Source organism: Heptranchias perlo, chromosome 41 (assembly GCF_035084215.1).
Source record: "Heptranchias perlo isolate sHepPer1 chromosome 41, sHepPer1.hap1, whole genome shotgun sequence".
In the NCBI taxonomy this organism is placed as follows: domain Eukaryota; kingdom Metazoa; phylum Chordata; class Chondrichthyes; order Hexanchiformes; family Hexanchidae; genus Heptranchias; species Heptranchias perlo.
The window spans coordinates 6758894-6785390 of NC_090365.1; the positions used below are offsets into that span (position 1 = coordinate 6758894).

The window sequence follows — 26497 nt, forward strand, 5'->3', positions numbered from 1 at the left end:
TTGTCACATCTTGCTGTGCACAAATGAGCTACCACGTTTCCTACATTACAACAGTGGCTACACATCAAAAGTACTTCATTGGTTGTAAAGCACTTTGGAATGTCCTGAGGTTGTGAAAGGCGCTATATAAATGCAAGTTCTTTCTTTCTTTCTTTCACCCGCCCTATGTTTGCCAGCGGGGGTCATGGGATTAGAAGGAACAGTGGGTGTGCTGGATAATTCTTCATATTTCTAGCCCATGGGTGTTCAGGTCATGTGCTGACTCTAAACTAACCCTCAATGGGATTGGCTAACTCAACCCAGGTGGAAGATTGAAACTGGGACCTTTCCTGTTGTGTCTGCCTCCGTACACCAGATCCCATTGATCCCATTGATCTCTCCACATTCCCTTCCACCCCCTACCCACCCCTACCGCCCTCACCCCAGGTGTAAAGCTTGCTGACTCTACTGTGGAGGCTCAAAACATGTTAGTCACTTGAGTGCGCACTTGCGAGCAGATACCATTGATGGAATGGTATCCAAGTAAGAGCCAACACCTTCAGGGAGGCAGACGGGAGGGGGCAATAAAATTGCAGCTCGAGTGCCCAGATGGTGTTAACAGCTTGTTTCTCTTATTCCTATTTAGCTGAAATGTCATGAGGACATTCCTGGTCCATTTTCACTCAAGGCATGAAATGCACAAGGAACTGAGGAAAGGTTTAGGAGGAAGAGTTGCTTAATGTGGAGGAAATGTGTGCTGGTGATCACAGTGTTTGATCTATCCCTAAAGAAAGCAAATGTGCGTCAAGCTGTAAAACCCTATTACACGTAGAGATGAGCAGTCAAAAATATAACCTGGTGTTGGACAGACTTGCTGTTCTGTCTAAAAACAATTCAATTCTTCCAAAGGTTTCTAATATTGCTTTGCTCTTTTTCCTCTTCCAGAACTGGTAGTCTGATCGACGATGGAAAGGCTCCTCTTCTATCTGCTGATACTCAGCATGGCAGTGAAGGCTCAGCTTTGCCCAAAGCGCTGCATCTGCCAAAACCTGTCTCCTTCCATCGCGATCCTCTGTGCCAAAACTGGGCTTCTCTTCGTGCCTCCGTTTATTGACAGGAGAACTGTGGAGCTGCGTCTGACTGATAACTTCATTACCACGGTCAGGAGGAAAGACTTTGCCAACATGACCAGCCTTGTTCACCTCACCCTATCGAGGAATACAATCAGCCAGATCATGCCCTTTACCTTTGGTGACCTACGGGGGCTGCGTGCTCTTCACCTGGACAGTAACAGGTTGACTCAGCTTGTCAACGAACACCTGAAAGGTCTGGTGAACCTCCGCCACTTAATACTGAACAACAACCAGCTCAACCACATTTCTGAAGGGTCCTTCAATGACTTCCTCACATGCCTGGAAGATTTGGACATGTCCTACAATAACTTGGAGCAATTCCCTTGGGAAGCTATTGCCAAGATGGTCAACTTGAACACGCTTACTTTGGATCATAATCTGATTGACCACATCGAAGAAGGAACATTCTCTATTCTCCACAAGTTGGCTCGATTGGACATGACATCCAATAGACTTCAAAAGCTGCCCCCAGATCCTCTTTTCTTAAGGACTCAATTACTGGTTAATGCCAAAGGCTCTCACTTCTTCTCACTGGTACTCAGCTTTGGCGGGAACCCACTGCACTGCAACTGTGAGCTGCTGTGGCTCAGGCGTCTGATGAGGAAAGATGACTTGGAGACCTGTGCCTCACCGCCTCACTTGATGGGCAAATATTTTTGGTCCATCTCCGAGGAGGAGTTTATCTGTGAGCCTCCTCTCATAACGAGGCTTCAGTCCACCAAGACGTTCGTCATGGAGGGCCAGAGCGTGACCTTGAAATGCAAAGCTGTTGGAGATCCTGACCCCTCCATTCTGTGGAGCTCGCCAGAAGGGAAGATGGTTTCCAACACATCCAGGACAATAATATACGACAATGGAACCTTGGACATTCTGATCACAACACTTAAGGACAGCGGCAAGTTCACTTGCATCGCTTCCAATGCAGCCGGGGAGTCGGCTACCAACGTCACCGTCGGGATCATCCCTCTTCCCCATCTGGTCAACTTTACGAACCACATGAAGGAGCCTGCCCCGGGATCCTCAGACATCACCACATCCACCAAATCCGGATCCCCTTCCAACAACACTGACACCAAGAATTTGCAGGACAAGAAGGTGGTGGCAACAGAACTGAGCACAACCTCAGCCCTGATCCGTTGGCCTTCTCAGCGTCCCATCCCTGGGATACGCATGTATCAGATTCAGTATAACAGCTCCACTGATGACACTCTGGTCTACAGGTAAATACTGGCCCTAGGCATTTAAATTCATTCACTTTACTAGAAACAGTGAGCATGCCTCAGTGAACGCACATGTATTAATTTGGAAAAAAAACTGAAAGGAATTTAAAAGAAACTGCTATCTCCATACTTTCTTTGGGAAGAATCTATTTTTCGTTTGAAGTGTCAGCCATGGCTCAATGGGTAGCACTCTCACCTCTGAAGCCCACAGGTCATGGGTTCAAGTCCCACTCCAGGAACTAAGCACATAATCTAAGCTGACGCTCCCAGGTGCAGTACTGAGGGAGTGCTGAGAGGATGTTTTTGGGGTCTAGAACGAGGGGTCACTGTCTCAGGATTTGGGGTAGGACATTTAGGACTGAGATGAGGAAAAATTTCTTCACTCAGAGGGTGGTGAACCTGTGGAATTCTCTACCACAGAAGGCAGTGGAGGCCAAGTCACTGAATATATTTAAGAAGGAGCTAGATAGATTTCTAGACACAAGGGGTATGGGGGAGGGCGGGAATATGGTATTGAGATAGAGGATCAGCCATGATCATATTGAATGGTGGAGCAGGCTCGAATTTTCCATATTTTCTATGTTAAGTGCTGTACTGTTGGAGGTGATGTCTTTTGGATGAGAGATCAAACTGAGATCCTGCTGTCCTCTAAATGGACATAAAGGATCCCACGTTACAATTTAAAGAAGAGCAGGGGAGTTCTCCCCAGAGTCCTGGGCCAATATTTATCCCTCAGCCAACATCACTAAAAACAGATTAGCTGGTCATTATCACTTTTCGAAGAGTAGGGAGTTCTCCCCAATATTCTTTCCTCAACCAACATCTCTAAAACAGATTACCTTGTCCTTTACTTCACTGCTGTTTGTGGGAACTTGCCATGTGCAAATTGGCTGCCGCATTTCCTTACAAAACGACAGTGAATGCCCTTCAAAAATAATTGATTGGCTGTGAAGCTCGTTGGAACATTAAGGATGTGAAAGGACTCTTTTTTTCTAGAAAAGAGAGGAGTGCGAGGTGTCCCGATTGAGGTCTTTAAAATTATGAAGGGGTTTGATAGGGTAGACGTAGAGAAGATGTTTCCATTTGTGGGGGAATCCAAAACTAGGGGCCATAAATAAAAGATAATCACTAGTAAATCCAATAGGGAATTCAGGAGAAACTTCTTTACTATTCTAGATAAATACATGAGGGAGAAAGGAATAGAAGGATATGTTGATAGAGTAAGATTAAGTAAAGTGGGATGAGGCTCTTGTGGAGCATAAACACCGGCATAGACCTGTTGAGCCGAATGGCCTGTTTCTGTGCTGCAAATTCTATGTATATAATTGCAAATTCTTTCTATATTTCAGCTGTGAGTGTATCAATTGACTCAAACATAATGTTACAAGCTGATGTTACAGTGATTAAAACTGCCTGGATTTATGGATTGACATCGTGCTGTGTGACATTATATCAAGTGTGTTGACACTCTCGTGAAATTCCCTCGCTTGCTGTTTTAACAAAAGGCATCGGTTCGATTAAAGTAACCTTTGTTGAAATAGGGGACAGAGGAAATGGCACATGTTGGGAATGCTTGTTACAAATATCGTGCAGTGTTAGTTCAGACCTACAGACTTTTATTGAATCAAATGATATTGAGAAACACCTGTTGGAAAGTGCACACATGTAACATCAGGATGAGGACTGGATCAGGCTTGGCTGTAATGCCCCTCATAATCGGCCAAACCTCACGGTTTAGACTAATGCATGAAGAATGGCTCCCCTAGGCAAGATGTGGAGATGCCGGTGATGGACTGGGGTTGACAATTGTAAACAATTTTACAACACCAAGTTATAGTCCAGCAATTTTATTTTAAATTCACAAGCTTTCGGAGGCTTCCTCCTTCGTCAGGTGATCCCCTAGGCAAGGCAGTGAAGAGCTGTCAATGCCTATGTAATTCTATCCAAGGAAGAAAATTGGATATTGGGAGTGGGAGAAGGGGAAAGAGAAACAATTTGCTTATTTGCATTTTTTTTCTTCTCTCTCAACAACAACTTGCGTTTATATAGCGCCTTTAACATAGTGAAATGTCCCAAGGCGCTTCACAGGAGCGATTATCAAACAAAATTTGACACCGAGCCACATAAGGAGACATTAGGACCAGGTGATCAAAAGCTTGGTCCAAGAGGTAGGTTTTAGGGAGCGTCTTAAAGGTGGAGAGAGAGACGGAGAGGTTTAGGGACCAGGCAGCTGAAGGGACGACCGCCAATGGTGGAGCGATTTAAATCAGGGATGCGCAAGAGACCAGAATTGGAGCAGCGCAGAGATCTGGGAGGGTTGTAGGGCTGGAGGAGGTTGAAGAGATAGGGAGGGGTGAGGCCGCAGAGGGGTTTGAACACAGGAACGAGAACTCCTCCAAGTTCTGCTGTCCCCGTTCTCTATTCCTGGGTGTGCACCTTTTTTCACCTCTCCATTCCAGAAATCTCACCGAGATGACCTTTACGTGAAGAGGGCTGGAGGAATGTCATTGTTTGCCTCTTTGTACTGTAAAGATTGTTCACGCATTGCGACTCGAGCGGGTTAATGAAGAGAAGAGATGGTTAATCGCTCTGTGCGATCACAGCCAGCACTAACCATCCTCCTGCTGCTTTGTGATTGCTTTCATATTTTCTTTCTTTGAGAGCAGATGTACAGCAGGTTCAAACAGGCTTCCCACGGTTCCCATTTCTAGGAGCTGATTTCAGGAAAATCAATCGTCCCTTTCATCAGTCGCACCGGTTCATTTGTTTTCCTGTCCCTCCGACCCCTCCAGAAATTGGAGTGTGGTTCTGAATTCCAAACATGATTGATGCGGAAATCCATATTTTTCTAATTCCTGGTGCTAATGTGCCTCGTTAAGAGGTGCCCTCAGAATAATTGTACAGGTTCAGAGAAGGGTTCGGTTCATTGAACCCAAAACCAAGCCCATTTATACTGCAGTCACAGCCATTATCTCCTACTAAATGTGCTAGGGTATCGTAATAATGTTAGATCACTGTAACACAGGGTGCATTATATAACATATACACAGGAATCATATACAGGAATGTTGTACATCAAAAATTGTGTTATTTAAGAGAGATACAGGAGCGTTATTGTATGATATTAATGGATTTCCCATGGTGTTCTCACGGTGAGTTTGAGAATTCAGTAGGATTAGGATGGGGAAATATTGGGATTTAGCAAAACTGTTGGGGGAGGGAGGTTGGGGCTTGGTAGTACTGGGGAGGGCGGAGGTTTCGGGCTTCAGCAGCAGTGCGAAGGAGTAGATATTGGAGTTTGGTGGCACAGCTGCATAATTAGATCTTCAGGAAGACAATAATTATTTTAAAATTCCAAGAACAATAAAGGGAGCTGGAATGATTTTTTTTTTATTCGTTCATGGGACGTGGGCATTGCTGACAAGGCCAGCATTTATTGCCCATCCCTAATTGCCCTTGAGAAGGTGGTGGTGAGCCGCCTTCTTGAACAACTGAGTGGCTTGCTAGGCCATTTCAGAGGGCGATTAAGAATCAACCACATTGCTGTGGGTCTGGAGTCACAGGTAAGGACAGCAGGTTTCCTTCCCTAAAGGGCATTAGTGAACCAGATGGGTTTATTACAACAATCTGGTAGTTTCAAGGCCACCATTAATGATACTAGTTTTTTTTTAATTCCAGATTTTATTTAATTAAATTTAAATTCCCCAGCTGCCATAGCAGGATTTGAACTCATGACTGCAGAATATTAGTTCAGGTCTCTGGATTGCTAGTTCAGTAACATAACCACTATGCTACCGTACCCGATGATGCCCTAACTTTTCCTGACATGGATTTGCTGAAAGAAATAAAAGATAAGGTGAAAATATTTTTAATGTGAAGCTTTAACTGGAAAAAAAGGTCTTAATCTGTCGGCTTATTTTCAAATCATTTGGGAAACCAAACTGAAATAATGTCTCAGTAAAGACAACACTCAACATCTGTACTGAGAAAAATAAATACATTTTCTATAAGCAATAATTGTATCAATAAATGATTAGTATAATCACACTTAAAAGTTAAGCACAATTGGTAATAAATAAAATCAGAAACTTTACTTTAAAAAAGTTTTCAAAACTCATTCTTCAGTTTGCCTTCAGAACATTTGGAAACTCAGGATTTCTTTGGCAACACGAGGAAAGAACTACTCCAAGTTGTATGGTCAATGAATCATACGAAGACTTGCTGGGAAATTCCGCTCACTGCACATGCTCAGATTGCAGAATCTTGGAAAATACGAGGATACAGGGGCGGAACGGCCATACGGGAAATCAGGAGAATTCCTGAGTGTCCCTGTGAACGGTTCCATAGCGATGTCTTATTGGTGCCCCCCTTTTGCGTGAAAATACCAAAGAATCCCCTGCCCTTTCAGGTGAGCTAGTCCAACCCCTAAGAATTGGGACCACCCTCCCATCGCTACCAACCCCTCCAGCTTCCCACTCCTACCACACACACAGTTCCTACAGCCTATCTCCAACTGGAACAACCAAAGCCCCCTCCTCTGTATCTAGTGCTTCAAAAAAATTGACTTATTGAGGTTGGATAGACTGAAACTTTTTTCCCTGGAGAGTAGGAGGTTTAGGGGTGATCTTATAGAAGTCTATAAAATAATGAGGGGCATAGATAAAGTAGATAGTCAAAATCTTTTCCCAAAGGTAGGGGAGTCTATAACGAGGGGGCATAGATTTAAGGTGAGAGGGGAGAGATACAAAAGGGTCCAGAGGGGCAATTTTTTCACTCAAAGGGTGGTGAGTGTCTGGAACGAGCTGCCAGAGGCAGTAGTAGAGGCGGGTACAATTTTGTCTTTTAAAAAGCATTTGGACAGTTACATGGGTAAGATGGGTATAGAGGGATATGGACCAAGTGCAGGCAATTGGGACTAGCTTAGTGGTATAAACTGGGCGACATGGACATGTTGGGCCGAAGGGCCTGTTTCCATGTTGTAAACTTCTATGATTCTATGATTCTATGAATATAGATAAAATTAACTACACAGTTAAACAAACATTTAATAATACTCAAGGCCATTGTTGTAGTTTCACATAAATATGCACAGATTCACAGAGCTCAAGCTCAAAAATATCACTAACACGCCACAATAATCTCTAACACTACAATTTGACTTTTAAATCACCATTGGCCCTGATAAGATAGTTCATGTTTTACTGGGTGAAGCAGCACATCCTCTGACTCACTATGAACTATGCCACTGGAATCCATTAGTATAAGCCTTGCGTCCAGTACGCATCAGGTACATTCCACACACCGAACTCTAAGTGCTGTAGCTGCGTCCAAAACATTATTTGTTAACCTATATATTTAACTAATTAGGTTGAATCCTACTGAAATTGGGACTGGTTGATGGAATATGGTAAAGTGGACCTCTGTCGTTCCTGGGATTTGAGCTCAAGTCTGACGTGGATGAAGAGACGAATTTGATCGGCCTCTCCTAACCCATCCGTCTAGAGAGGCTTTTTGCTTCCGTTACTCTTCCCACAAGTCTATTCCATGTTTTGGCCACTCTTCGATTCGCACTGTTTGGGTTGTTCAGTAGATTACTTGCTTTGTTGATTGCTGCTCCACAAATGACTGAAAATGTTAAGCGCCAAGTCGGCTAATAACCACAGATCTCCTTCAATTGAAATGAAAATTTTATCCCGAATCAAAGACTTTTCTCACAAGTGAAAATAGTTTGCGACTGTCTTCATCTGATCATAGAAGGTCTGAGTGTTCGGCACAGAACTGCTGACAATACAGCACTAATTGCCATGAGATTGCATCTTCATTTAGAGAAGTCATAAAGAGAGGTGGTGTGAGAAGGTATGAGAAATGGAAAAGTCACAATGTGTAGGAGCAGATTGTTTTTAAAGCTGGGGTTGAAGGCTCGTTGTTGGAGGCAGAGTACAGGAAGCTTTAGCTACATAGAAATTATATTGGAAACACTCACTGCTAATGTTGGGAGCAAAATGTGGAAATGTTTTCCATCCCTCAGTAATTGTACCTTGATGACAATAAGTATTAACCTTAACAAAGGAACATAGCAAAATTAATATCTATATCTATCTATCATTACCCACCATAAGAACATAAGAAATAGGAGCAGGAGTAGGCCATACGGCCCCTCGAGCCTGCTCCACCATTCAATCAGATCATGGCTGATCTTCGACCTCAACTCCACTTTCCCACCGGATCCCCATATCCCTTGATTCCCCTAGAGTCCAAAAATCTATCCATCTCAATCTTGAATATATTCAATGACTCAGTATCCATAACCCTCTGGGATAGAGAATCCCAAAGATTCACAACCCTCTGCATGAAGAAATTCCTCCTCATCTCAGTCTTGAATGGCCGACACCTTATCCAGCGTATCCAGCGACTATGCCCCGAGTTCTAGATTCTCTGGCCAGGGGAAACAATCTCTCAGCATCGACCCTATCAGCCCCCTCATAATCTTATATGTTTCAATGAGATCACCTCACATTCTTCTAAACTCCAGACAGTATGGGCCTGTTCTACTCAACCTCTCTTCAAAGGACAACCCTCTCATCCCAGGAATTAATCTAGTGAACCTTCGTTGCACCACCTCTAAGGCAAGTATATCCTTCCTTAGATAAGGAGACCAAAACTGTACACAGTACTCCAGGTGAGGTCTCACTAAAGCCCTGTACAACTGTAGTAGGGCTTCCTTACTCTTGTACTCCAACCCTCTTGCAATAAAGGCCAACATACCATTTGCTTTCCTAATTTCCTGCTGAAAATGCATACTAACTTTTTGTGTTTCTTGTACGAGGACACCCAAGTCTTTCTGAACACCAACATTTAATAGTTTCTCACCATTTAAAAAATATTCTGTTTGTCTATTCTTCCTACCAAAATGAATAACCTCACATTTCTCCACATTATACTCCATCTGCCACCTTCTTGCCCACTCACTTAACCTGTCTATATCCCTTTGCAGACTCTCCATGTCCTCCTCACAGCTTGCTTTCCCACCTAGCTTTGTATCGTCAGCAAACTTGGATACATTACACTCGGTCCCTTCATCTAAGTCATTAATATCGATTGTAAATAGCTGAGGCCCAAGCACTGATCCTTGCGGCACCCCACTAGTTACAGCCTGCCAACCTGAAAATGACCCGTTTATCCCTACTCTTTGTTTTCTGTTTATTAACCAATCCTCTACCCCATGAGCCCTTATCTTGTGTAACAACCTTTTATGTGGCACCTTATCGAATGCCTTTTGAAAATCCAAATATACGACATCCACTGGTTCCCCTTTATCTACCCTGCTAGTTACATCCTCAAAAAACTCTAATAGATTTGTCAAACACAATTTCCCTTTCATAAAACCATGTTGACTCTGCCTAATCATATTATGATTTTCTAAGTGCCCTGTTACCATTTCCTTAATAATGGATTCCAGCATTTTCCCATCGACAGATGTCAGGCTAACTGGCCTGTAGTTCCCTGTTTTCTCCCTCCTTCCTTTCTTGAATAGCGGGGTAACATTTGCTACCTTCCAGTCCACTGGAACCATTCCAGAATCTAGAGAATTTTGGAAGATCATAACCAATGCATCCACTATCTCTGCAGCCACTTCTTTTAGAACCCTCAGGTGTAGGCCATCAGGTCCAGGGAATTTGTCGGCTTTTAGTCCCATTAGTTTGTCCAGTACTTTTTCTCGAGTGATATTAATTGCTTTAAGTTCCTCACTCTCATTTACCCCTTGGTTCCCCACTATTTCTGGTCTGCTTTTTGTGTCTTCTACTGTGAAGACAGATACAAAATATTTGTTTAACGCATCTGCCATTTCCTGATTCCCCATTATAATTTCTCCTGTCTCAACCTCTAAGGGACCAACGTTTAATTTAAATGTCACACTTCAAAATGTTTTATTTAAAAAGAATCCATCATTTTATGCTGGTTCTTGCTGACTTAAGGCTGAAAATTTACAAGCACAGGCCAATATTCAACTAACTTCTAATTTTGCTCAGGATGTTGCCTTTTTACAACCATTAGCCTTGACTTTGTGGCCTTAAAGGAAGAGGCCATTTAAACACAACTGCATCTTAGCATCAGAGTAATACAATGCACATTACAGACTGTAACATTCACACTCCTGGTGTTATGAAACAGTCCATCCGCCAACTCACTGTAAGCAATGCCCAGCAGCAGACATAGAATTATACAGAATTTACAGCACAGAAACAGGCCATTCGGCCCAACTGGTCTGTGCCGGTGTTTATGCTCCACACGAGGCTCCTCCCACCTTATTTCATCTGATCCTATCTATTCCTTTCTCCCCCATGTCCTTATCCAGACTTTCCTTAAAAGCACCTATGCTATTCGCCTCAACCCCTCCGTGTGATAGCGCGTTCCATATCCTGGCCACTCTCTGGGTAAAGAAGTTTCTCCTGAATTCCTTCTTGGATTTATTAGTGGCTAACTTATTTTTATGACCCTTAATTTTGGACTCCCCCACAAGTGGAAACATCTTCTCCACGTCTACCCGATCAAATATCTGCATTTATATAGCATTTCAACAGGTCCTCAGGATATCCCAAAGTTCTTTACAATGAATGGATTACTGGATCTGCTAGTTTTGCAGGAGGGGCACTGAGCCCAATTGTAGCAGTGCTACTGATGTCTCAGCTGAGAACAGCTAACACTCAACACAGATTTTGGTTATTAAACAAAAATGGAACTATAATATTGAATCTTTGGTCTCATGCACCCATTGTCCTCCATAGCAACCAACTGCTCTCCATCATGGATCCTTGGCAACCAACTGTTCCCCATCAATGATCCATAGCAACCAACTGCTCCCTATCAAGGATCCATAGCAACCACCTGCTCCCCATCAATGATCCATAGCAACCAACTGCTCCCTATCAAGGATCCATAGCAACCACCTGCTCCCCATCAATGATCCATAGCAACCACCTGCTCCCCATCAACGATCCATAGCAACCACCTGCTCCCCATCAATGATCCATAGCAACCAACTGCTCCCTATCAAGGATCCATAGCAACCACCTGCTCCCCATCAATGATCCATAGCAACCAACTGCTCCCTATCAAGGATGCATAGCAACCACCTGCTCCCCATCAAGGATCCACTGCTCCCCAATAAGGATTATCCATAAAGTCCAATTACCATAACACAAACTATTAGCATTTAAAGCACTGTGTAAAATACAGCGCAGAGAAGTAAGATCGACAAGATCCTTCATGAGTTTTACTCTTGTTTGCCCTTGTGACATTGCTGCCCATAGATTTAATAGTCCAAAGTCAACAAAGGACCTCGATCTTTGCAATGCCCCGCACCTACACCATCCATTATCGTATGTTGGGCACTGCATTGGCTCCTGGTCGATGGGCAAGTGAGAAACAACTAATGAGCTACTTTCCACTCTGAAAGTCCATGGCATTGATTCATAGGATGGCCTATTTGTGATTACAATGAGAATGACAGGAGTCAAAGCCAAAATCCAATTCTTCCTTGAGGAATCCAAACAATGAGGTAGCTGCGATTTATCTCTCTATAGTAACACGTCCATCGATAAAGTCTATATACTGTGTCTGCCTATTGTATTTATGTAAGGTACTGACTGATTGATAGTAAAAGAAAGGACTTACAATTATATCGCACCTTGCATATCCTCTGGATGTCCCAAAGCGCTTTACAGCCAATTAAGTACTTTTGAAGTGAGTCACTCTTGTTATGTAGGAAACGTTGGAGCCAATTTGTGCACAGCAAGATCCCACAAACAGCAATAAATTGAATGATCAGTTAATCTGTATTGGTGTTGGTTGAGGAATGAACAGTCAAGACACCAGGAAAAGTCCCTACTTTTCTTTGGAAAAGTGCCTTTGGATTTTTTACACCCACCCAGGGGAGTGCTGCATGATTGGAGATGCAGTCTTTTGGATGAGGTGTTAAACTGAGGCAGCATCTGACTGTTTCAGTGAGTGGAAAAGATCCCATGGGACCTCTTTGGAAGAGAAGCAACAAATTCTTCCAATGTCCCTCAACCAGCCTAGACCAAGTGCTCAGGTCCTGCAACAGAGGAGAGAGTGCTACTGCATTCAGCTATAGATTAATCTACCATACCTATCTACACAATCGATTTACAGTATCTACATATCCATCCCATCGGTAGTACCTATCAGTCAATTTATCAATACATCTATGGAATCTGTATAAAGCATTCCTCTATCTATCTACAGAATCTATTTAGCTGTCACTCTGTAGTATTTGTCTATAGGAGCCGTGTGCCCATCTTATTGCTTATAGAATCTATATGTAAGTGTCTAAGAATGTGTCGATAGTAGATCTACAGTATCTTACCTTTACTATCTGTATCAGTTATTTATTTAGTTATAGCATCCATCTGTAACACCAACCTATTTGCATTATTTAATCTATGGATCACCCCATCTACAGAATGATCCATAGAAACCATTTATTATCAATCTACAGAAATCATTTAACTCTTTATGTACCAAATCATCTACACTGCCTATCTGCGATGTCCATCTTTCAGCCATTAGTTGATTTCTATCTCTCTCTCTTTCCGCCATGCCCATCTTTGGCTCGGGAAAGGGGGAATCGGTCAGGGTCCCTGCTTCTGACCACTGTTAGTGGCCCCTTGCTTGTACTTGGATGATGGGTGAGGACTGAGCTGGGCTCAAGTCTAAGGCATCCAGAAAGATGACCAGCCTGCCAACCAACAGCATCTAGGCTCAAACACAAAGAATATTCACTCGCATGAGGCACTGGAGAGCTGTCACTGCCCAGTTAACCAAACCCTAGGAGAGAGCCGTCAGACGGGAAGGAGAAAATATTGAAACGAAAAAAAAGTAATTGCAATAGAAAGATAAATAATGATTTGGAATTTTCAATTTTGGTTTTGATAGTGTAATGGACAGGTGCATTTATCAGGTGTGCAGTGAAGTAGAATTCATTGTATTATTACTGTTGCTGCCGGCTCTCCTTTAGAAATTTCATCTCTGTCCTACTTGAAGTGCGTTTGTACAGCCCCCACACCAATTCCCAAAGGGCACCGACTTACAACATAAAACTGCCCTGATTCAGTGTAGAGGGAGCTTTACTCTGTATCGAACCTGTGCTGTTCCTGCCCTGGGAATGTTTGATGGGGGCAGTGTAGAGGGAGCTTTACTCTGTATCTAACCCGTGCTGTACCTGCCCTGGGAATGTTTGATGGGGGCAGTGTAGAGGGAGCTTTACTCTGTATCTAACCCATGCTGTACCTGTACTGGGAGTGCTTGATGGGACAGTGCAGAGGGAGCTTTACTCTGTATCTAACCTGTGCTGTACCTGTCCCGGGAGTGCTTGATAGGTCAGTGTAGAGGGAGCTTTACTCTGTATCTAACCCGTGCTGTACCTGCCCTGGGAATGTTTGATGGGGGCAGTGTAGAGGGAGCTTTACTCTGTATCTAACCCGTGCTGTACCTGTCCTGGGAGTGCTTGATGGGTCAGTGTAGAGGGAGCTTTACTCTGTATCTAACCCGTGCTGTACCTGTCCTGGGAATGTTTGATGGGACAGTGTAGAGGGAGCTTTACTCTGTATCTAACCCGTGCTGTACCTGTCCTGGGAATGTTTGATGGGACAGTGTAGAGGGAGCTTTACTCTGTATCTAACCTGTTCTGTACCTGCCCTGGGAGTGTTTGATGGGACTGTGCAGAGGGAGCTTTACTCTGTATCTAACCCGTGCAGTACCTGCCCTGGGAGTGCTTGATGGGTCAGTGTAGAGGGAACTTTACTCTGTATCTAACCCGTGCTGTACCTGCCCTGGGAGTGTTTGATGGGACAGTGTAGAATGAGCTTTACTGTGTCTCTAACCCGTGCTGTACCTGCCCTGGGAGCATTTGATGGGTCAGTGTAGAAGGAGACTTAATCTGTATGTAACCCATGTCTTACCCAACCTGGGAGTGTTTGATGCTGACGCTGGGTGTCTGAAATGGAAAATGCTCCATTCTCCAGCACTAACATTCCTCACCTTCACGAGCACAAACCAGTCATAAATGTCATGTTCTGTCGAGCGGAAGATTCAGTTATCATCCTGGTAAATCCTTTTATGTCGACTCATCAGGATTGAATGATGTTCTTGGCATTTTCTAACTATGTTGCTTCTGTACAACCCACTTACACTCGCAGGCCAATTCATCTCACTGTCGCTGTCTTAAGGCGACATTCAGCAAACAAGGAGGAAAAAAATGTCAAACATAGAAAAAAAATCAGTTGGACCATGGACTTTCCCTGACCTGATAATAATAGTAAAACCAATTTCCCTTTGCTTCCTCGTGATACCTGTCCCTTTTTATATTTTGTCACTGTTAGCCCTGAGGAGACAGTTCTGGTTGAAGAGCTAGCACCAGTACACCAATGGGCTGAATGGCCTCCTTCTGTGCTGTAAATTCGATGATTCTTTGTGCCGCCATTCCCTATCAGTGGCTGTATAGGTTGGCAGTTAAGAAATGCCTCTCAGTGAGTCACTGAGGCTGGCTTTTGTCGCATAGTTTACGCACAAACTGGACCAACTCTCCTACAATGTATTCCTTCCATCTTCATCTGGTTGTCTATGCATTCCTCTGGCCTTTAATGTTGCTTGATGCTTGGTAGTTTCCGATCTTTATTGCGGTTTCTATTATATACACTGATCAAAATTCTAAATATGTAGGAAAGAAACGTAGGGCAAACTTAGAGAAATAAACAAACCCAGAAACAATCGAGATCGCCACGGATGAAATGTTTTTTTTCTGAGCCTCACTGCATTAATAGTCTGTTGCATGGATTCAGGCAATTGTACATTTCCAATTAATTTATATAACTGACCAACTTTAATCTAACCAGCCTGCGTTCAATATGGCCACAATGTTACTGGTGTAAAAGTCACGCGATGCTCTTGACATGAAATAATTGTATGAAGGAGTTAGCCATGAGGAGCGATTGAATAAGAGGGGAATGTTGTAGAGCTACAGAAGAAACTGGATGGAGAAAGCAAGCTCGGGACAAGGCAGGAGGACAAAAGGGCGGAAAGAAGGGAAAAGGGAAGGAAGGAAAAAGGGAAGGATAAAAAAATGGAGGGAATGGTATCAATCAAATGATCTATGAGCAGATGTCTGGCAGTCAGTTAGTTCCAAAACGCCAATTTAACAGAGGGCACAGACCCCTCGAAAAGCTGCAGCATTGATTTTACTGCCTTAAAATGCCTGACTCACTGCCCGATGTGTTTTGTATTAAATCCGTGAGCTCGAATAGCGGTTCAGGCGGCATCGCAAATGGCAAGAGTGAAGCTCAAAATCATTCGCACCCACCACACACAAGCCTCCGGTGATGAGATTACATTCCACAGAACAACAATGTTAGAACCACGTTCTTGCATCATATAAGAGCTATGGGCTGTATCATTCAGTGTAGGTTTTCAAAGGGGAATTCTAGGGAGTCCATTAGGTCAGATTTCTGCCCATCTGTGCACTGTAAGCAGAGTGTCTCGAGAATTCTGCATTCTGCACTTCTGTATGTTTGTTGGCTATAACTGGCACAATACTTCAGTCGCTGCACACAAATAACGCGTGCTTTCTGTAACGAGGGCACAGCTTTCCTTTGGATCGCTGCAGCGTCTTTTACAAGTTATGCTAGGGGCTCCCTGGGAGTGTGACAATAGTGACAGGGAGTCCCACGAATGTAAGAGGTCACAGGCATGCGTCAGTATTCTCAGTGGGTCCAACGAGCCTGTCCATAATGTAAGGGTTCCCAGGGGTGCGCAAATATTTGCTGGGGGTCCGTGGGATGTGTCAATATTTGCAGGGGATCTCCCGCACAGAAACATTTGTAAATTACTACCAAATACCATATTTTAATACAAGATATATTTTATAATAGCCTTGTAACTTTTCTATCAGGTGTTTAATTTCACTGGTGGGCTCATAATTCCCTCAAGCAGTTCCCCTGATGATGCCATCAGCACCCATTGATCAAATACTAATATTCAATAAACCACCAAATTCTAACAGAAATTCACTGTAACTTTGCTCCTGAAATGAGGCCCTGATAGCATAAGAACATAAGAAATAGGAGCAGGAGTAGGCCAATCAGCCCCTCGAGCCTGCTCCGCCATTCAATAAGATGATGGCTGATCTGATCCTAACCTCAAATCTAAATTCATGTCCAGTTTCCTGCCCGCTCCCCGTAACCCCTAATTCCCTTTACTTCCAGGAAACTGTCTATTTCTGTTTTAAATTTATTTAATGATGTAGCTTCCACAGCTTCCTGGGGCAGCAAATTCCACAGACCTACCACCCTCTGAGTGAAGAAGTTTCTCCTCATCTCAGTTTTGAAAGAGCAGCCCCTTATTCTAAGATTATGCCCCCTAGTTCTAGTTTCACCCATCCTTGGGAACATCCTTACCACATCCACCCGATCAAGCCCCTTCACAATCTTATATGTTTCAATAAGATCGCCTCTCATTCTTCTGAACTCCAATGAGTAGAGTCCCAATCTACTCAACCTCTCCTCATATATCCACCCCCTCATCCCCGGGATTAACCGAGTAAACCTTCTTTGTACTGCCTCGAGATTCCCTCTCTAATTTTGGCCTTGCTACTTTTGTCTTGTTGAACAAATAGTTCCTACATTTGACTGTTTTCCTCCACACACCAATTTTCTCCTGAAGACCCTGACTCATGTTGGTGGTATGCTCTCACAGGCCCCAGATACCCTCCAATATCAGGTGTAAGTCACCATTCTGGCGGACTATTTTACTACAGGGGGCGTCACAGCAGAGCCCGACCCTGAGCTCACCTGACACCGACACCAGACAGGTTCTCGTTCAAGTGTATCTCACTGGTCAGGGACCAGCAGTTGGGAACCCTGACGATTGTTTCTCTTTCCTAGCCCAGGGAGAGCTGGAACCAACTGTAGCACCTCTCCGACTGAGCTCAGCTAACTTAGTGCAGCCTAAGCATCTGCCCTGGATCTACACAGTTCAGTTTCATACGACCGAGCTGTCAGTGAGCTCACTTCAATTTTCAAGATTGTAAGAAAGACTGAAGGAAATGCTGTTAAGATTGATCCCAAGCTCAAACTGATCTTAAAATGCCTTCATCGTATCAATATGTCAAATGGTATTTTGCGTTATTACTAATGCAAGGCCTTATATCTTTCAGAATGATTCCATCCTCAAGCAAAACCTTCTTGGTCAATGATCTGGCACCAGGACGGGACTATGACCTGTGCATTCTGGCAGTCTATGACGATGGGATCACTTCGATGACTGGTACCAGAGTGGTGGGTTGTGTACAGTTCACCACAGAGCAAGAATACACCCAATGCCATTCGGTACATACCCAATTCCTTGGTGGGACCATGATCATCATCATTGGTGGGATCATTGTGGCCTCTGTGCTGGTCTTTATCATCATCCTTATGATCAGGTACAAGGTCTACAACAACACTGGTGAAAGCAAGACCATGGTGAGCAATGTCTGTTCGCAGACCAACGGGGGTCAGAATGGAAGCATGATACGTTCCACCTCAAAGCTAGCCGAGGGTTCAGGTGAGTCTATTCAAGAGATTTTTGGTGAATCCACCAAGGGCTCAGTGACTGTGCTGTTAAACGTGTCTAGTGAAAAGGGCAGTATTCCTCAGACTACCACTGTGATGACAGCAGACACTTTGTCTCACACACAAAGCAGGAGGACAAAGCCAAGCGTAGACCTCCAGAAAGAGGTCCAGTTGTCTTCTGAAGAGGGACAGACAGAAGGAGGTACAACTGAGTCCAGTATGTCGGTTTGCTTGATTAGGTCGAGCAAAGGCACGTTACCTCGAAGGGAGAAACAAACTAAACTAAGCAATATATCTATTCTGCCCTGCGAAATTTCTAGGGCTCACCATAGACACTCGTTTGATGGAGACTATTCTCTATTCCAGAGTCACAGTTATCCAAGGAGAGCACGGACTAAGTCAAATCTGACTGGCAGTGGACAGAATTTGAACTCTGATGACACTGCTCTGGAGAGCAAGCGAACAACATTCAGCAGCACCGAATGGATGTTGGAAAGCACAGTGTGAGCTCGCCTTCACTCACAGGACAGCATCAGCACTCCGTCGTTAATGGAGGGCTGTCATCTGCACGGAGGCGAACCTTTCGAGGGAGCAAGAGTGCAGGAAACCTCGTGATGTGCCCCCCACCTATGCACCTGCAGCGGTGCCTTAAACTACCACAATATTGGGACCATGGATTGGATAGGTTGACTGCTGCCACGGACTGTGGACAAGGAGAGGCGCCATCACCACATTCACAGAAGGAGTTAGATGCTTTCTTTTTCTTTTGTTGCTTTTCTTTTCCATCTCTCCCTCCGGTGTTTGCAATCCGAATGGATCTGCGTTCGACAATTGGTACGATCTGACTACGTCACGTCTCCCCCCCGCCCCCCCCCTCCGCCAAGGATCAGTCACTGGAAGAACTACCGTCATTAACACTCACCTCAAAGAGACATGGCTTTGATGTTTATTAAAACCAGAAAAAAAAAGTATATAAGCGTAAAGAAATGGGATCAAAGATCGAAATATGCTGGACAGCTTTCCAATTTAAAATGATTTCATGTTTGATATTTGTTATATCTGGCTGGTCTGGATAACATTCAGTGTAAGTGTATTATACTATATCTATATATGTATCTTTATATAGATATACAGGTATATATATAGATGTATGTATCTGTATTCTACATATATATATATATCTATATAGTAAAGAGTTGTACCACCCATGATGTTTTTAAAGATGCTGTTGATGAACATGTTTTTATATTAAAAACCTGTGCCATCATTTTGTCTTCTGTTATTTATCGAGTTTGCAGTTTTTAACTAAAAGCGAGATGAAAGAGTTTCTTAGGCAAATCTTTGTAAGGGAAATGGGTGAATAAATCAGCAGGAGGGCCTATTCCATTGGTACTTACAGTAAGGCCTAGAGAATACTCGCAGCCTGATTCCCTTCGTCTATTCTCCTCGGCATGCACACTGCTCCCTGGGCCTTCAGGCCTCCATTGAAGGCCTGTCAGGTGATGGGATATTGACCAGTCTGGGATTCAATGCTGTTCCCTCTCTTTTTCTTGGAAAGGAATACTGTTAGAGGGCAGGGTTATCCCAGCTCCCATACTGCGGGTGAAAGAGCCCTACTGAAACTATAAAACCTACAGTTTTACAGCAACTGTTGATCCTGTAATTGTAGTCCCCTTCCTGCGAGAAAATGCCAAGCCTTCACCTGGCAACCTCTCAGCGTGGCATGATGGACATTAGGAGTTGACGATGGAGAATCACAATGGGTGGCATCTGCATGGTTGTTGGCACAGTCCAAAATTCAAAGAAGTAAGCAAGACACACGAAAAAATTGATTTTTGAAACAACAGCCCATTTGATCTACTTACTGCTATGTTTTATGATGTGGAGACTTAGGTTACTAAAGTTGCTAATGAATTTTCATTAGCACCAAGGCAGATATCACAACTTTAACCCTGAACACATCCCTACACTGGCCGTTGCTCCCACTCCCTACCTCGCCCCAATATCATCCTTATTCTGGACCCTCATCCCACCTCCTGCCTCATCCCAATCCCATTCCCCTCCTCTTTCCCCATGCTGGCCTCTCCATTCCCCTCCTCTTTCCCCATCATGGCCTTTCCATTCCCCTCCTCTTTCCCCAACCTGGCCTCTCCATTCCTCTCCTCTTTCCCCATCCTGGCCTCTCCATTCCCCTCCTCTTTCCCCATCCTGGCCTCTCCATTCCCCTCCTCTTTCCCCATCCTGGCCTCTCCATTCCCCTCCTCTTTCCCCATCCTGGCCTCTCCATTCCCCTCCTCTTTCCCCATCCTGGCCTCTCCATTCCCCTCCTCTTTCCCCATCCTGGCCTCTCCATTCCCCTCCTCTTTCCCCAACCTGGCCTCTCCATTCCCCTCCTCTTTCCTTATCCTGGCCTCTCCATTCCCCATCTCTTTCCCCATCCTGGCCTCTCCATTCCCTCCCTGGGTCTCCATGCTTGTATCCACTGTATCCTTTCTCTCTTCATTGTAAAATGCTATGAAACATCTCCCTGTACATGTGGAGTGCTAGATAAACGTGAGTTGTTTTTTAAAAATTGCTGTGTAGTGCAGTATAAAGACCAACAGGTCCCCAGTTTGATCCCTTGTCTGTGCTGAGTTAGTTGACCTCAGCCAGGGTTCTAAACTGGCCTCAGTGGCCATGGGTTAAAGAGGAAGAAAAATAAATCAGCTGCTGTACTCTAATTATCATTACCTCTTTGCTCTTGTATTCTATGCCCAGATTTATGAAACCCAGAATGCTGTTGGCCTTTATAGCTTTGTCTACCTGCACTCACACTTCTAAGAAATGATGTATTTGATCCCTTGGGTGTCTCTGTTCATCCACACTCTTCACTGTCGTTCACTCTCATTCCTTGTTTTCCTTTCTAAAATGCATTACATCACACCTCTCCACATTAAATTGCATCTGCCACTAACCTGCGCATTCTGTTAACTTGTTCTATGTTAAATAAATTGTCTGTTGGTTTACAGCCCTGAATCCAGGTCGATTAGAGTACATATTAATTTCGCTTATCAATAAATCACACGAGGGCATGCAATACAGCAATGGCTTTCTATTCGATCCTTGGATCTCGCTATCGTTTACCCAGATACTAGGCAGGTAAAGGGACATTCTGAATCATAGGGGATACATAAGAAATTGGAGCAGGGGTAGGCCATACGGACCCTTGAGCCTGCTCCGTCATTCAATAGGATCTTGGCTGATCTTCGACCTCAACTCCACTTTCCCGCCCGACCCCCATATCCCTTCATTCCCTTAGAGTCCAAAAATCTATCGATCTCAGTCTTGAATATACTCAACGACAGCCCTCTGGGGTAGATAATTCCAAATATTCACGACCCTCTGAGTGAAGAAATTCCTCCTCATCTCAGTCCTAAATGTCCGACCCCTTATCCTGAGATTATGTTCCCTAGTTCTAGATTCTCCAACCAGGGGAAACATCCTCTCAGCATCTACCCTGTCAAACCCTCTTAGAATCTTAAAGGTTTCACTGAGATCAACCCTCCTTCTTCTAAACTCCAGAGAGTATGGGACCAATCTACTCAATCTTTCCTCATGGGACAACCCTCTCATCCCATGAATCAATCTAGTGAACCTTTGTTGCACCGCCTCTAAGGCAAGTATATCCTTCCTTAGATAAGGAGACCAAAACTGCACACAGTACTCCAGGTGAGGTCTCACCAAAGCCCTGTATAATTGCAGCAAGACTTCCTTACTCTTTTACTCTAACTGCCTTGCAATAAAGGCCAACATACCATTTGCCTTCCTAATTGCTTGCTGTACCTGCATGTTAACTTTCATGGACAAGGACACCAAATCCCTCTGAACACCAATATTTAATAGTTTTTCACCATTCAAAAAATATTCCATTTTTCCATTTTTCCTACCAAAGTGAATAACCTCACATTATACTCCATCTGCTACCTTCTTGCCCACTCACTTAACCTGTTTATATCCCTTTGCAGACTCTTTGTGTGCTCCTCATAGCTTACTTTCCCACCTAGCTTTGTATCATCAGCAAACTTGGATACATTACACTCGGTCCCTTCATCTAAGTCATTAATATAGATTGTAAATAGCTGAGGCCCAAGCACTGATCCTTGCGGTACCCCACTAGTTACAGCCTGCCAACCTGAGAATGACCCATTTATTCCTACTCTGTTTTCTGCCCATTAACCAATCCTCAATCCATGCTAATATATTAACCCTAATCCCATGAGCCATAATCTTGTGTAACAACATCTTATGTGGCACCTTATTGAATGCCTTTTGAAAATCCAAATATACTACATCCACTGGTTCCCCCTTATCTACCCTGCTAGTTACACCCTCAAAAAACTCTAATAGATTTGTCAAAAATGATTTCCCTTTCATAAAGCTATGCTGACTCTGTCTAATCATATTATGATTTTCTAAGTGCCCTGTTACTACGTCCTTAATGATTCTAGCATTTTCCCTACTACTGATGTCAGGCTAACTGGCCTATAATTCCCTGTTTTCTCTCTCCTTTCTTGAATAGTGGGGTTACATTTGATACCTTCTGATCCATGGGAATCGTTCTGGAATCTAGGGAATTCTGGAAGATCAAAACCAATGCATCCACTATCTCTGCAGCCACCTCTAGGATGTGGACCATCAGGTCCAGGCGATTTATTGGCTTTTAATCCCATAAATTTTTCAAAAACTTTTTCTTTACGCTAAGTTCCTCCCTCTCATTAGACCCTTGGTTCCCCGCTACTTCTGGAATTTTTTAATGTCTTCTACTGTGAAGACAGATATAAAATATTTGTTTAACGTCTCTGCCATTTCCTTATTCTCCATTGTAATTTCTCCAGTCTCTGCCTCGAAGGGACCCACGTTTACTTTCGCTAATCTCTTCCTTTTTATATACACTTTTACCCATGGTCCATCTACAGGAAGGGTGGGTGATGTTGAATCAGAGTAGAATATCTTAATAAAATCCAAAAATGACATTATCTTCTCTTTTACTCTTTTCAACCTTGGTGATGTCCCATACTATGGGCCTAAATCCAACTTTCACAATTCAAAAACAAACTTTTTTGAGAAGGTACAAATTTCCTTTTTTTCAACCACCCTTTCACCATCACCCCTAGCTTTGTCTTTCTGGACAAACACTGATGAGGACCAGGAGGATGGGTAGATAATGCACTACTAGGCCTTTGGCAATGGTTCTCTGAACAAAGTGCAGAAGAAGACAACTCTCTGACTAGTTTTCGAGCCCCCCCCCCCTCCCCTGAGTTGAGGGGGTGCCTGTCCCCACAATTTTAGTTATTGACTCTCATCCCATTTGATAAGATCATGGCTGATCTGTGATCTAACTCCATATACCTGCCTTTGGCCCATATCCCTTAATACCTTTGGTTGCCAAAAAGCTATCTATCTCAGATTTAAATTTAGCAATTGAGCTAGTATCAATTGCCGTTTGCGGAAGAGAGTTCCAAACTTCTACCATCCTTTCTGTGTAGAAATGTTTTCTAATCTCACTCCTGAAAGGTCTGGCTCTAATTTTTAGACTGTGCCCCCTACTCCTAAAATCCCCAACCAGCGGAAATAGTTTCTCTCTATCCACCCTATCTGTTCCCCTTAATACCTTATAAACTTCGATCAGATCACCCCTTAACCTTCGAAATTCCAGAGAATACAACCCCAATTTGTGTAATCTCTCCTCGTAACTTAACCCTTGAAGTCCGGGTATCATTCTAGTAAACCTACGCTGCACTCCCTCCAAGGCCAATATGTCCTTCCGAAGGTGCGGTGCCCAGAACTGCTCACAGTACTCCAGGTGCGGTCTAACCAGGGTTTTGTATAGCTGCAGCATAACTTCTGCCCCCTTTTATTCCAGACCTCTAGATATAAAGGCCAGCATTCCATTAGCCTTATTGATTATTTTCTGCATCTGTTCATGACACTTCAATGATCTATGTACCTAAACCCCTAAGTCCCTTTGAACATCCACTGTTTTTAACTTTTTACCATTTAGAAAGTACCCTGTTCTATCCTTTTTTGATCCAAAGTGGATGACCTCACATTTGTCTACATTGAATTCCATTTGCCACAGTTTTGCCCATTCACCTAATCTATCAATATCGCTTTGTAATTTTACGTTTTCATCTACGCTGCTTACAATGCCACCAATCTTTGTGTCATCGGCAAACTTAGATATGGGTCTTTCTATGCCTTCATCTAAGTCGTTAATAAATATTGTGAATAATTGAGGCACCAAGACAGATCCCTGCGGGACTCCACTAGTCACATCCTGCCAATGTGAGTACCTTCCCATTATCCCTACTCTCTGTCGCCTTTTGCTCAGCCAACTTCCTAACCAACTGGGCTGACAGACTCTACAGTTTTTCCAATCCCTTCTTTGTTGGATACCCAGTCACATCATAGGATCAGGAGTAGGCCATTCAGCCCCACGAGCCTGTTCCGCCATTCAATTAGATCATGGCTGATGTGGTCGACCTTCTCCTGTACTGTTCTCAGTGGAAACTGGGAGTACAAACAGAAAATGGTGGAAAGAGATGGCGGGCTGATAGGACATTGAAGAGAAAAGGCTAGAAATTAGCAGAGATATTCACAAACAAATGCTCAATGCTTCTTTATGCAATATTTGTATGTCCACTATTTTAAAATAAACGAGTCAGCAACTGTTAAAAAGTGGGACAGGAGAATGTCCTACAGATTCTGATATTAGCAACAACCAATTTTACCTTAAAGAACATTTACTGATTCCAATGGCTGCCTCAGGCTTTCTTTTTAGATTTCAGCATTTGTAATTCTTCAATATTCTTATCATTGAAAATGGCAATGTTGCCCTGCAGGGAATTCTGAGTGAAATTGCTCATTACTTTGGCGAATATATATATATTTTCTCAACTGCTCTTAATTTGTGTTTACCTTATTAAAAGTTTTTTTTTAAAGTTTGCTGTCTTTAAATTTACCTCTTGAACTCCAAGCATATTAAATTTGAGAGAAGTACTGCACACGGGGCAGAATTAATTAATAGTAATTGCACACCAGTGGAGCAAAGCTCATCTCCCTAACTTGCACACGCACCAGATGGCACCCTGCTCCATGTCATATAGAGATAAATAGATACCTGCAAGTGAGATTGCAGGCTGAAATCTGATTGAGTGAAGCAGAAGCAGTTTATAGCAGCCAGATGCACCCTGGAAGGTCTTCAACTCATCTCTGCTGCAGTTATTTCTGAAATAAAATGGGTGAGTTGAATTTAGAAGGGTCTTCATGAAAACACAGCCGTAGCCATACGGTATTAAGAACAGATGGTTTTTGAGTCAGTGCTATCACCTCAGAGCCAACGCAACAGACTATCACAGAGTTAATTGTGCCAAGTATCTCCTCCCTCTCAGATTAACCTTGAAGAAGTGGCTGCATCAAGGTAGGGAGTCAAACAACAACTTGCATTTATAACGCATCTTTAATGTAAAATAAAGGTCCCAAGATAGATGCCAAGCCTAAGAAAGATATTAGGACAGATAACCAAACGATTGGTCAATCCCTTCTTTGTTGGATGCCCATTCACATCATAGGATCAGGAGTAGGCCATTCAGCCCCACGAGCCTGTTCCGCCATTCAATTAGATCATGGCTGATGTTTTAAGGAGGAGACGGAAGTGGAGAGATGGAAGGGTTCGGGGAGGGAGTTCCAAAGCGTGGAGCCTAGAAGGCTGAAGGCACGGCTGCCAATGGTGGGGAAAATGGAGGGAGATACACCAAAGGCCAGAGTCGGAGGAACAGAGAGTTTGGGGAAGGTTGTAGGGCTGGAGAAGGTTACAGAGATAGGGAGGGGGCAAAGCCATGAAGGGATTTAATCGCAAGGTTGAGAATCTTAAACTGGGGACAATATTGAGAAAACTATTATCTGAGCACTCCAAAGGCTTGTGGGTAAGTCTCCCTCCTGGTGAGCTATACAGATCAGGAAGGTCCCAGGTTCAATCCCCGGTCTGAACTGAACCATCTCATCTGAGCCAGGCTATCAATCGTCCTACATTAGGTTACAGCACCCCTGGAAAGAGAAAATCAGCCAGCCCTTCCTGATTACTACCCAGTGACCACTGCTGGAAAGTGTTGGTATGGCGATGCTGGGTCAGACTAAACTGTGATTCCACCCACAGCGAAGTAACCTGCTGCCTAGGCTTAGGCTTATAGATGAAGTATGGGCCCTTGCATGAGGCACTGGAGGGTTTGCCAATGGATCAGTACCCTGGCAAGAATCAGCGTCTTCAGGGGAGGGTGGGAGAAATGAAAGGGAAAAAAAAAATAGGAGGAGTAGAGCAGAAGAAACCCAATGAAGGAGGTCATAAGGTGTGCCATTTGAGCAGCAGTCAACGATGAGTTGTAATGGAACATATATTCAGCCGTATAATCGGTAATTTCCTTAGCCAATTGTTACCGAGCTGTTAAACAATCATTTGACCTACATTTTCTTCACGTTATTAACCAGTATATTTATATCGACA

At 43.6% G+C, this 26497-nt stretch overlaps 1 protein-coding gene across 2 annotated transcripts; it reads left to right on the forward strand.

The window, feature by feature from the left end:
- Window positions 1-935: 935 nt before the first annotated feature.
- Window positions 936-19041, forward strand: LOC137305833 (leucine-rich repeat and fibronectin type III domain-containing protein 1-like protein). 2 transcript variants are annotated; one of them, XM_067974758.1, is made up of 3 exons: window positions 945-2332; window positions 17562-17950; window positions 18325-18453. In XM_067974758.1, exons 1-3 carry the CDS (start codon window positions 945-947, stop codon window positions 18354-18356), a joined length of 1809 nt encoding a protein of 602 aa, XP_067830859.1. In that variant the 3' UTR covers window positions 18357-18453. The 2 variants fall into 2 exon arrangements, with proteins under 2 accessions (XP_067830860.1, XP_067830859.1); XM_067974759.1 differs by having other exon boundaries at window positions 936-2332; window positions 17562-19041.
- Window positions 19042-26497: the final 7456 nt, after the last annotated feature.

Bases quoted from the DNA above. Each gene is read 5' to 3' on its own strand.
- LOC137305833 (XM_067974759.1), top strand. From the start codon at position 945: ATGGAAAGGCTCCTCTTCTATCTGCTGATACTCAGCATGGCAGTGAAG. The intron at 2,333-17,561 runs GTAAATACTGGC...TATATCTTTCAG, and splicing joins GATGACACTCTGGTCTACAG to AATGATTCCATCCTCAAGCA.